The following is an 11,963-nucleotide window of genomic DNA, read 5'->3' as shown; positions in this document are numbered from 1 at the left end:
AGACCACCCCAACAGATCCACAGATGATGCAATCTCTATTGCACTTCAAACTGCCTTTTCACACCGGGACTAAAGGAACATCGATGTGAGAATTGCTATTCATTGACTACAGCTCAGCGTTCAACACCATAGTGCCCTCAAAGCTCATCACTAAGCTAAGTTCCCTGGGACTAAACACCTCCCTCTGCAACTGGATCCTGGACTTCCTGACGGGCCGCTCCCAGATGGTAAGGGTAGGTAACAACACATCCGCCTCGCTGATCCTCAACACGGGGGCCCCTCGGGTGCGTGCTCAGTCCCCTCCTGTGCTCCCTGTTCACTCATGACTGCACGGCCTGGCACGACTCCAACACCATCATTAAGTTTGCCGATGACAACAGTGGTAGGCCTGGTCAACGATGAGACCGCCTATAAGGAGGAGGTCGGAGACCTGACCATGTGGTGCAAGGTCAACAACTTCTCCCTCAACGTGATCAAAACAAAGGAGATGATTGTGGACAACAAGAAAAGGAGGACCGAGCACACCCCCATTCTCATCGACGGGGCTGTAGTGGAGCAGCTTGAGAGCTTCAAGTTCATTGGCGTCCACATCACCAACAAACTAACATGGTCCAAGCACACCAAGACAGTCGTGAAGAGGGCACAACAAAACCTATTCCCCTTCAGGAGACTGGAAAGATTTGGCATGGGTCCTCAGATCCTCAAAAGGTTTAACAGCTGCACCATCGAGAGCATCCTGACGGATTGCATCACTGCCTGGTATGGCAACTGCTCGGCCTCCTACCGCAAGGCACTACAGAGGGTAGTGCGTACGGCCCAGTACATCACCGGGGTCAAGCTTCCTGCCATCCAGGACCTCTATATCAGGCGGTGTCAGAGGAAGGCACTAAACATTGTCAAGGACTCCAGCCACCCTAGTCGTAGACTGTTCTCTCTGCTACCGCACGGCAAGCATTACCAGAGTGCCAAGTCTAGGTCCAAGAGGCATCTACCCCCAAGCCATAAGACTGATGAAATTCTAATCAAATGGCTACCCAGACTATTTGCATTGCCCCCCTTATACGCTGCTGCTACTCTGTTATTATCTATGCATAGTCATTTTAATAACTCTACCTACATTTACATATTACCTCGACACCGGTACCCCCTGTATATAGCCTCGCTATTGTTATTTTACTGCTGCTCTTTAATTATTAGTTTTTTGTGGTATTTTCTTAACTGCATTGTTGGTTAAGGGCTTGTAAGTAAGCATTTCACTGTAAGGTCTACACCTGTTGTATTTGGCGCATGTGACAAATACATTTTGATTTGCTTTAAAACCAACCTGATTTTTTTAAAGACCCAGTGCAGTCAAAATGTTTATTTTTCTGTGTTTTTTGTAAATGTATTTTATTGTCACATACACCAGATAGGTGCAGTGGATGAGGTTGAAATAATACTGTGATAATTATGATAATACCCTTTTAGTGTAAGAGCTGTTTGAAAATATTGCCTGGTTTGGTGGGATGGAGCTTTGGCCTGCCTGGTGACATCACTAGGCGGTAAATTGGTTAATAGACCAATAAGAAAGAGTTCCAATCCTGTCTGCCAATAACAGTTAGTTTTCAGTTTTCCCCTCCCCACTCAGACAACTCCCAGACAGTCCTAGCAAAATTGCTCTTTACTATGAAGCTATTTTTGTTTAATCATTTTAATTGAAAGCAATCACATGAAGGTACTTAATTGTTACCCAGAAAGGATTTGATATTGAGATAAAAGCAGCACCATTGGATGTTGGGTTTCTAAGCGGTCTGTGTTGATGACAAATCTATTTTCACTCCTGATCCATCTGCCTGCCTTCCCTTCAGATCGTCATGACGCTCTGTTTGTGGTGGGCCAGCTGGATGAGACGTTGGAGCTCAGGGGGCTTCGCTACCACCCCATCGACATCGAGACCTCTGTGTCCCGGGCACACCGCAGCATCGCTGAGAGGTGAGATACTGTTGTCTGCTCAGACACACACAGTACATACATGCTTCACTAGGTGTATTGTAACCTGATGTGACTGTTTTGTGGTCTGTACCAGAACTGTGTTTGACATTGACATATACTGTATCTAGTATAAACCCACATGTTTGGTTTCCTTGGTGTTGAGAAAGAATGGGAAGGGTACACCAGCACCGTGCTCTAACCCACTGAACCATTGGAACCAGTGTTGAACTTGATGAGTGACTGACTGTTGGTGCCGGTCATTCTCTCTGTCTGCTGTGGACCCCTGAATGTTAACTTGATGGGTGGCTGTCTCTCTCTCTCTCCACAGTGCTGTGTTCACGTAGACCGCTGAATGTTAACTTGATGAATGACTGTCTCTCTCTCTCTCTCTCCACAGTGCTGTGTTCACGTGGACCAACCTCCTGGTGGTAGTGGCAGAGCTGGCCGGGTCGGAGCAGGAAGCCCTGGACTTGGTGCCTCTGGTGACCAACGTGGTTCTGGAGGAGCACCACCTGATTGTGGGCGTAGTGGTCGTCGTTGACCCGGGGGTCATCCCCATCAACTCCCGGGGAGAGAAGCAGAGGATGCACCTCCGGGACTCGTTCCTGGCCGACCAGCTGGACCCCATCTACGTGGCCTATAACATGTGAGATGTGAGGAGGGCCCAGGCCCCATTCACACTGGAGTGGAGGCTGGCTATGGGGGTCCACTGGGATGGAGGCTGGCTATGGGGGTCCACTGCGATGGAAGCTGGCTATGGGGGTCCACTGGGATGGAGGCTGGCTATGGGGGTCCACTGGAGTGGAGGCTGGCTATGGGGGTCCACTGGGGTGGAGGCTAGAGTATAGAGGCTCTGAGAGGGAGGCGCTAGACACAGAGAGGGGGCTGGGGGTGGACTGCTTCTCCCAAGAATGGACCTCACACTCACTCATCTGGCAGTGGGACAGAGTGGCAGGACAGGGCAGGAGTAGCATTGGTGGATGGGCTTGGACTTGGATTAACCATCCTGTTACAGTAATTCCTGCCCCAGTGTTCTTTCTCTCTCGGCCAGAGTCTACTCTCTATGAAACAGAGACTGTTTATTAAGGCTGTGGGCGGGAGTGAAGTTAGAGCACGTCTGTCTGCATGGGGTTTTGCTGCTTCTTACTGGTGCTTATCCAACCACTCCCTGCCTCCCACTGACAGAGTAGGAAGATGATTGGTTTCTCCTCTTTGATTGACACTTGGGTCCACCTATCAAGTAGATGTTTGCCAATACCCTCATCCACTGTCTCTCCCCAACTGCTCCTAACCATGATTTTATCCCCAGACATTATTATTGTGAATCTTGTTTTATAGAAGAAAATACAGAGGTGTGTTTCTCATCTCAATCCATTCCCTGGTTCAGCCTGTACCCTGCTCTCTCCTCTCTCCTGAGTGGTCCACAGTCCGTCATGTTGGTCAGGATAGGACTGTGGAGTCAACGTGACGAGCTGGAAGCTTCCCCCATGCACTTTAACCTTTCCTTGTCCTTCCATAATCTCTCCTGTCTCACCTAGCCAAGTCCCAGATCTGTTTATGCCGTCTTGTCAACTGCTCATGAGACAATGACCAAAGGAGTTGAAAAGACCTGGGACCATGCGTATTGTACGTCCCAAATGGCAACCTATATAGTGTACTACCCTATGGGTCTTGGTCAAAAGTAGTCCACTAAATAGGGAATAGGGTGCTATTTGAGACGCAGCCTATATGTCCCCTGGATTGTTGATGGGAGACTCTGATCTCCTCTACTCACTTCCATTTTTCATCAAGAAATGCATAAGAACTAAACAATATCACAAACAATACAATACCTGCAGTAAGTACAGCCCACTGAGCCAGACTAACGCCTGTAGCTCTACTTACTGCAGAGCTGGAATTGATCGGTCATCTTACGTGTCTGTCCCATAGATCTAGGTTTGTTTTTTTACACTTTACTGCTATGTTAAAAGCTTTTAGTCGTGCTAGAAGAATTCACTTTTAAAACACACTTGTCATTGGTATGGAATGAAAAAGATGTGCAACATAAACATACCAGCAGCAAACTCGCACAACAAAACAGACAGTGTTTATTTTTGGGGGACAATATTTTAAGGTCTTGATGTATGAGCAGGAATCGTTCCATGAGAGTTCTCATCGATCATGTAAATAAAATTGACTCCTGTTTAACTGTAATGCTGTTTTATGGGGTCAGGGTTATATGTATGTACAGACATACGACTAAACTGCTGTAGATATTTATCTTTACACAACTGTATTTATCGTCATTATTTAAATATCTAGCAAGCACAAAATACTGGTAATATGGAACAATAAACTTGACTTCTGATTAACTTGCTGGCTGACTTGATATCATGGAGGCTCCTCTGCTGAATCACTATCTTAGCTTGAATAAGTATCAGTCAGTCAGCTGCTGGCCTCTGTCACAGGCTTTCAGATGGCAAAGCCTTGGTGTCCGTGGCTAGTCAATTGCTAGGCTTGTTTGTTGATTCTGGAGTGCCCATTGAGTCACCAAGGGGCATCTATAACTCTGACTAACTTCACATGAGGCTACATCTGGGATGTCAGAAGACTGCTGTGCCTTTAAATGTGGAAGACACATTTCAGTTGAATGCATTCAGTTGTACAACTGACTAGGTATCCCCCTTTCCCTTTTGTTTTGTGCCATCATGAAACGTGACATCTTCATAAATCAAGGACTTGGTGAATTACCAAACCCAGTTGGCAGTGGGTATAAGATGAGGACAAATTCTTGCCTTATAAAACCTGTGGAACTTGTAATACTTTTACTGATTTTATTTGTCAAAGGTTTTAATTGAATTATTCTGATTGTATTATGACTAGAAAAGGGATTGTGAAGGGTAAGATGTTGACCGTATAGGGTATATTTTAGAGGTCAAAAATTGTATAACTGGTGTTACTGTGTACATTGCAATTATGAACTTATTCTTTGTTCATAAAACTTGACTGATCTTTCATACTTGACAGCAAATTTCTGCATCACAGACTTAAACGTAGGCTAAGTAACACATTGCAAAATTAAAGGAAGTGTATCATATGGTTTGGCAGGTGGTAACAATTTGCACTTTTCCATATCATTATTACTGGTGTGTGATCGTATGGTTTAAATGGTGACATCGTTTGCCTTTCCTTGTGGAAAAAAGTTTAATTTCCCTTTTTAATTAAATGAACATCAAAATATTGAACAATATTTTTGCTCAAATGCCAGTTTCTTTTTTGTTGATTGGCCTATTTTATGTCATTCACTGTAATGTAATTTTTTGGGGTTGACTCTAGCAGGACATCCCAAGGATTCAGCCTAGCATCAAACAATTTTTATTCCATCCATCCAAATGAGAAATTCATTATTTAAATGATTGTAATGTTTTTCATGCAAGATTTCAACTATCCTACATTTAACAGCACAACTCTGTGGCAAAACAAAAGCCTTGTTTGATTTAGGAAGTTGTTAAAACTACTTGAATGACAAACATTGTAACTTAAGTCCATCTTTAGAGTAAAGTTAAATTTAATGATTCATAAAAAATGTTTTGGACTATTCTGTGGTATTTGGCTTTCTTGCCAAGCTGCTATTGTATCATTCCACCTTTGCATGTTTAAATCATCATCTTATACTGGTGTGACCATAGAACTAGAAGGAATTTACCACTCAAATCGCCATGGTGTGAGCGGTTCCAAGCCCGTTCTACTCAATCTAATTCTATGGGTGTGACAACATGTTGTCCTGCCATATATTCATTAGACACATTGGTGCTATCCAAAACTGGAAATAAGGGGAAACTTTTTCAAGAATCTATCCATGGACAAACCTAGCTTGAGTTCCAGCCTCTTTGTACTATTGTGCCAGCTCCAATTGGCAAAAGCACAAACAGGCATGGGACCAGGCTAGGATAAACGATCAGGATTGCCAATATTTCCATATATTTTGTAATAAACACTGTGCCAATTGCAGTAAAACTGAAAACAATAAAGGATGTTAAGCTTTTAGTCTATTGTAAGCACAATGTACTGTACTTGTGTAGTGATAAAACAATATATTTCGGATGATTAATGTTATTTGTAAACCTCAAGGGCCCAAAATATATATACCTCAAGGCTATTCACTATGCATAAATGCTGTAAAAGATCTTTTCAATATAGTCAGTGATGCAATGAGTTCCAACTGAGGCAAACGTGTCCTATTTGACCAACGTTCGGTCATGTTGTCAATGGGGATCATTTGGTTTCTATTTGGTTTAGCAAAATGAAACAATAAAAATCTGCTTTTGTCAGCATGTCTCTGCTCTGTGATCTGTAAAGCCACTAGTCTCTTTTCACAGCCGCTGGTTACCGCTACAGCCTCTCCCACTTGATGTCTGATTTGGTGTTACAACCTGACAGTCACTTCATTTTGAACATCAACAGCCCACCCACTTCTGTAATTTGTGGTTGGGCTGCTCAGTCGCTGAATGCCTAAAAGTGTTGAAAAGAGATGCTGTGGCGGAGACTAATGAAAAGAGATGATGAAAATATTGTGCATTACCACATTATTACAGAGGAAAATGCCATCTTTCTCAGCTGAATGTCCGAGTGTTTTCTAGATCTCTTGGCTTAACTTCAGCTTTTCACAACATTTGCAGGCAAGTTACATTTTGGTATGAGTGTATGTGGGGGGTAAAGTCTACTTAATTTGTGTCATCTGAGATATCAAAGACAAGGCAACCCAATGTTCTACAATCTGCATCAACAAAAAAGTCACTACGTACAGTAGCATCTACCCTGATGTTGCATGGCAAACATTTGACTGTCTCTACTATTCATCCCCCCCACCTCTCCAAGCCTGGTGTCTATGGCGCTGCTCCCTGCCACCAGGGGCGTCCTACCCATGGGGGGCTGAGTCAGTCAGTCATGCCTTGAGGTACATCACCTTACTCTGCATGACTTTTGGTAAGTGTGTGGGAGGGTGTCACCTTCATTTGTGTCCTCTGAGATATCAAAGCTTAACAGAGCTCAACATCCTTTGCTCCATACTTTTATTTATATTATCATATGTTTAGTTAAAAATATTTAGACTGCTCTCAAATTAAATTAATAAATAGAATGTCACAAATGTAACTGGTGTGGAAACTGTCAAATCACCATTTTAGCTAAACTGGAAAGCAAAAAGCACACACATGGCCAAAGAGCGACTGTGAATTGGTGCAAGGATAGGGGGGGTGCTGTCCCCAACTTCTCTTTGAATCCAGTAGAAATGCTTGCTCACTTTGAGGTAAATGTTGGGCCGCCGAGGCACACCACAGTCCTTGGTATACACCCGCACCCCATAGATGTAGTAGCGGTTGTTTGCAGGCATGAAGCAGCTCACAGGGCCCCCAAGATTCATCTGAGGAAAAACAAGCGATAAGCAAACATTTAAAATTAACATAACTACTTTGTGACTTGGGATTCATGTTCTTTCAGGAGGTGATTTTCTTAGAAGAATATTAATTATCATAACATGGATTTTTACAACATAAATTAACAAAAATTTAAATGCAACAATTTCAAAGATTTTACTGAGTTACAGTTCATATAAGGAAATCAGTCAATTGAAATAAATGAGGCCCTAATCTATAGATTTCACATGACTGGGAATACTGATATGCATCTGTTGGTCACAGATACTGTACCTTTAAAAATAAGGTAGGGGCGTGGATCAGAAATCCAGTCAGTATCTGGTGTGACCACCATTTGCCTGATGCAGCGTGACATCCCCTTTGCATAGTTGATCAGGCTGTTGATTGTGGCCTGCTGTGTAATGTTGTCCTCCTACTCTTCAATGGTTATGCAAAGTTGCTGAATATTGGCAGGAACTGGAACACACTGTTGTACACATCGATCCAGAGCATCCCAAACATGCTCAATGGGTGACATGTCTGGTGATTATGCAGGCTATGGAAGAACTGGGACATTTTTCAGCTTCCAGGAATTGTGTACAGATCCTTGTGGCATGGGGCTGTGCATTATCATGCTGAAAACATGAGGCAAGGGCAGAGGATGAATGGCACGACAATGGACCTCAGGATCTCGTCACGGTATCCCTGTGCATTCAATTTGCCATCAATAAAATGCCATTTTGTTTGTTGTCCATAGCTTATGCCTGCCCATACCATAACCCCACTGCCCCCATGGGGCACTTTGTTCACAACGTTGACATCAGCAAACCGCCATACATGTGGTCTGCGGTTGTGAGGCCATTTGGATGTACTGCCTAATTCTTTAAAACGACGGAGGCAGCTTATGGTAGAGAAATAAAAATGCAATTATCTGGCAACAGCTCTGGTGGACATTCTTGCCATCAGCATGCCAATAGCACAGTCCCTCAACTTGAGACATCTGTAGCATTGCGTTGTGTGACAACTGAACATTTTAGAGTTGCCTTTTGTTGTCCCCAGCACAATGTGCACCTGTATAATGATCATGTTGTGTTATCAGCTTCTTGATATACCACACCTGTCAGGTGGATCGATTTATCTTGGCTAAAGAAATGCTCACTAACAGGGATGTAAACAAATGTGTGCACAACATTTGAGATCTTTGTGCATATGGGACATTTCTGAGATGTTTCAAGAGCTGAAATAAAAGAACACTTTATATTTTGCTTTTATATTTTTGTCTAACTAACATGTTATCTAAAATGTCAGAGATTAAACAAAATGTAGGACATGTCTGTGTCCCAAATGACACCCTAGGGCTCTGGTCAAAAGGGGTGCACACCCCAGGGCTCTGGTCAAAAGGGGTGCCATTTGGGACACATCTCTTGTCTGGTATGTAACAGGTTGTATCAGCCTCTGTTTACCTCACAACCATCAGGACCACCCATGCCACTGGGATGAGACATACAAAACATGTCCCCAGCCACTTTGTAGTTCCACCAGTTAGGCATGTTACACCTGGGATTGCCAATTTTCTTCACTTCTGCTTCTTGTAAAATGCTGGTGTTTGCTGTCAAAGAGCAAATAGGTTAACCGTAATTTGTGTTAAAGACTTATACACTATAATATTTTTGTTTTTAATACACTGAGTATACAAAACATTAAGGACACCTGCTCTTCCCATGACCATCATTTCAAGCCCCCTACAGTAGGCTATATGGCCAGCTCTACTTTTACAACAAAATTACACAGTTTGCATTGTCAGACTTACCATTGGGCCCTGCATAGCCTGTAATGTGGCAGATACCATACTGATGTTCTTCAACATTGGAATTATCTGGGATGCAAATTTCATCCACAAAGGTGTTGAATACAAGGGGGGGTTTCAACTTCAGAAGTGCAATGTTGTATCGCAGTGTGATAGGATTAAAGAGTTTGTGCGGGACTATCCTCTCAATTTGTAATTCCTGTGTGTTCGCGTCATTGTGGTTTGCATCCGTGGTCCCAGCTTTGACTATCAGGTTGCTTGAAAGGCTGCAACAAAAAGGGCAAAGAAAAGTTTTGGAAAAAGACAACTGGTAAAGTAGCTAAACGGTAGACTTAATATATATGCTGTGGTATATACCGATGCTGTGGTGCATGAACACATACGGCAGCTGTCAGTATCCAGTCCTGGCTGATGATGGCTCCTCCACAGTGATGCTGAAAAGGATCTGCTGCGGTTGGACGGTGCATGATGGAGACTTGCCACGGCCAAATACTAGGGTCAATTGGAGTGCCACCAACGAACTGACCACCACCATAATCATCATAGTCAAATGGCAACATCGTTGATGGTCTCTCTGGTCTCTTTCCACAATTCACTAAATACAAAGACAAGAACCACAATCCTGAGTTTGTGCTTCAGCCTAATTGCCAGCCACACCATTTGAAGACATGAATACTTGGTACATGAAGCTGATGGAGAAATGTTACCACAGAAGTAGGCCTAACTTGACTGACAATCCATGATCAAGTTATTTCTTTATTAAGACTCCTGTTTATGGCAAAAAAAACATAAATACCAGCAATGGAGCAGAATTAGGATTAGGCTAGATAGACAGATAGCTACGGCAGTTTAGCTGAGTCCCTTATAGATTTAGAAAATTTCCACGTATTGTGGAAATTTGTCTTTGGCTTCACCACACAAAAACCAGGATTAATACGCCATGATGAGCACATCATTCTCCAGATCAAAGTGCAAAAGTGTTATTGTACTACTGCAGTTCTAAGTTCCTATGTGTTGCATCATTGGTCTAAAACCATGATCATCATGAAGAGATCCTCATTTAAAATACATCAATGGGCAAAGACATTCATCATCAGCATTAACAAGACTGAAGGGCACCTTGTCATCTACGTGATTTAGGTCAATATGTGCATCGTGCCCTCAAGCTGAAGGCCAACTAGAGCCATATCATCAGCATATTTTGAATAGGCTAAAACATTGTATTGAATCATGATTTCGTTTGTATAGGCATTAAATTATACAGGTGTATACAGTTGAAGTCGGAAGTTTACATACACCTTAGCCAAATACATTTAAACTCAGTTTTTCACAATTTCTGAAATGTAATCCTAGTAAAGCAAAGAGGTACTGAGTTTGAAGGTAGGGCCTTGAAATACATCCACAGGTACACCTCCAATTGACTCAAATGATGTCAATTAGCCTATCAGAAGCTTCTAAAGCCATGACATCATTTTCTGGAATTTTCCAAGCTGTTTAAAGGCAGTCAACTTTTGACCTACTGGAATTGTGATACAGTGAATTATTTGTGAAATAATCTGTCTGTAAACAATTGTTGGAAAAAGTATTTGTGTCATGCACAAAGTAGATGTCCTAACCGACTTGCCAAAACGATAGTTTGTTAACAAGAAATGTGTGGAGTGGTTGAAAAACGAGTTTTAATGACTTCAACCTAAGTGTATGTAAACTTCCGACTTCAACTGTATATAATACACCGAGTATAATACAGGTATATCAGCCAAGGAATGTTTGTTTACTAAACGCTGTGCTAGCTACTCACGGTCCGCTGTAACATGTTCCTCCAAAGTGGCCAAATACAAGATAACGCAAACTCCTGCGATGGCTATCAAAATGAACAATTTGGCACAGGAGTTCATGTTAGCAAAGTAGGTTAGCCAGATGTTGCTAGCTATATGGCTCGACCAGGCGTTCGCTAACTACCTAGCTAGCTACATTGACAAACTGGTACGAGAAGTCTTTATTCAAACGGTCAAAAACTGTTACATTTGATGACGCACTACCAACACTGGTGAGCGCCACACCACAGAGCACCATGATTGGTGAACTCAACTCGTTATACACAATGGGCGCGTTCGTAAATTCACTCCGATTTCAGAGCACTCTCGTCTGAGTGGGGCAGAGCGCAGAATAATTGATTAATTTACGAACGCCCAGAGCACACTCTGAGTGCACTCTAGAACTCCAGAGTGAATTGACGCATGCACCCATCGTAACGTCCAGTCCACTTTGCAGTGGTGGCTGTTTTAAAATATGCTTATATGTAGGCCAACGAAATGGTGTCATTGCAACATATACAGATTTTATGCACATGTAACTAAATCCCAGAAAATTTGAACTATGAATATTAATTGTTGGCCTCAGTGGCAGCAGCGGCCGCTGTTTGACTGAATACCCGGGGCGCGAGATGGTTGCAGTTTAGTGATGGGCATTCCGGCTCGTTCGGCTCAGCTCACCAAAAAGACCCGGCTCATTTGGCTCCCAAACGGCTCTTTAAAAAAAAAGGTTTTATATTTTTTTAAAGTCAAACAGTTTACGATAGTTTGATATAGATTGGTGTTAAAACAATTCTAATTAAATTATTATATGAAATCACACTACCTTAACCACAATGTATTTAAAAATGCATTGGTTTATTATGAAAAATAATGCTATTAAACATTTGCATTTAAAGTATAACTTTTTAATGTATATAAACAAAGTGCATATAAATCTAACCGTTCAAAACGAATACAATCTGAAACGCATAATAGTGT

General features: G+C 42.5%; 2 protein-coding genes across 4 annotated transcripts in view; one reads left to right on the top strand and one right to left on the bottom strand.

Annotated features, from left to right (window-relative positions):
* The window catches only part of LOC139557760 (disco-interacting protein 2 homolog B-A), a 107,746-nt gene extending 101,465 nt beyond the window's left edge, over positions 1-6,281 (top strand). For all 3 annotated transcript variants that reach the window (XM_071372923.1, XM_071372925.1, XM_071372924.1), the window contains 2 exons: positions 1,848-1,971; positions 2,369-6,281. In XM_071372923.1, the coding sequence (XP_071229024.1) occupies positions 1,848-1,971; positions 2,369-2,621 (377 nt within the window). In that variant the 3' untranslated portion in view covers positions 2,622-6,281. The remainder of the gene's footprint in view (positions 1-1,847; positions 1,972-2,368) is intronic.
* LOC139557762 (elastase-1) lies at positions 5,922-11,257 on the bottom strand. The gene is made up of 5 exons (XM_071372926.1): positions 10,970-11,257; positions 9,529-9,766; positions 9,175-9,437; positions 8,828-8,973; positions 5,922-7,372 (listed from the first exon to the last, which is right to left on the bottom strand). The coding sequence occupies exons 1-5, from the start codon at positions 11,064-11,066 to the stop codon at positions 7,133-7,135; spliced, it is 984 nt and encodes a 327-aa protein (XP_071229027.1). The 5' UTR covers positions 11,067-11,257; the 3' UTR covers positions 5,922-7,132.
* Between the last annotated feature and the right edge of the window lie 706 nt (positions 11,258-11,963).

This window comes from Salvelinus alpinus, chromosome 28 (genome assembly GCF_045679555.1).
Source record: "Salvelinus alpinus chromosome 28, SLU_Salpinus.1, whole genome shotgun sequence".
NCBI lineage: Eukaryota > Metazoa > Chordata > Actinopteri > Salmoniformes > Salmonidae > Salvelinus > Salvelinus alpinus.
The sequence above is the reverse complement of the archived record's forward strand: the minus strand, read 5'-3'. Positions and strand labels throughout refer to the sequence as shown.

What these genes read in the sequence shown, in the direction of transcription:
- LOC139557762 (XM_071372926.1), bottom strand. Translation starts at nt 11,066, where the DNA reads ATGAACTCCTGTGCCAAATTGTTCATTTTGATAGCCATCGCAGGAGTT. An exon ending in GGAACATGTTACAGCGGACC is followed by an intron (nt 9,767 to 10,969) that starts GTGAGTAGCTAG and finishes CTTTGTATTTAG; the next exon opens with TGAATTGTGGAAAGAGACCA. An exon ending in AGGCTATGCAGGGCCCAATG is followed by an intron (nt 8,974 to 9,174) that starts GTAAGTCTGACA and finishes GCTCTTTGACAG; the next exon opens with CAAACACCAGCATTTTACAA.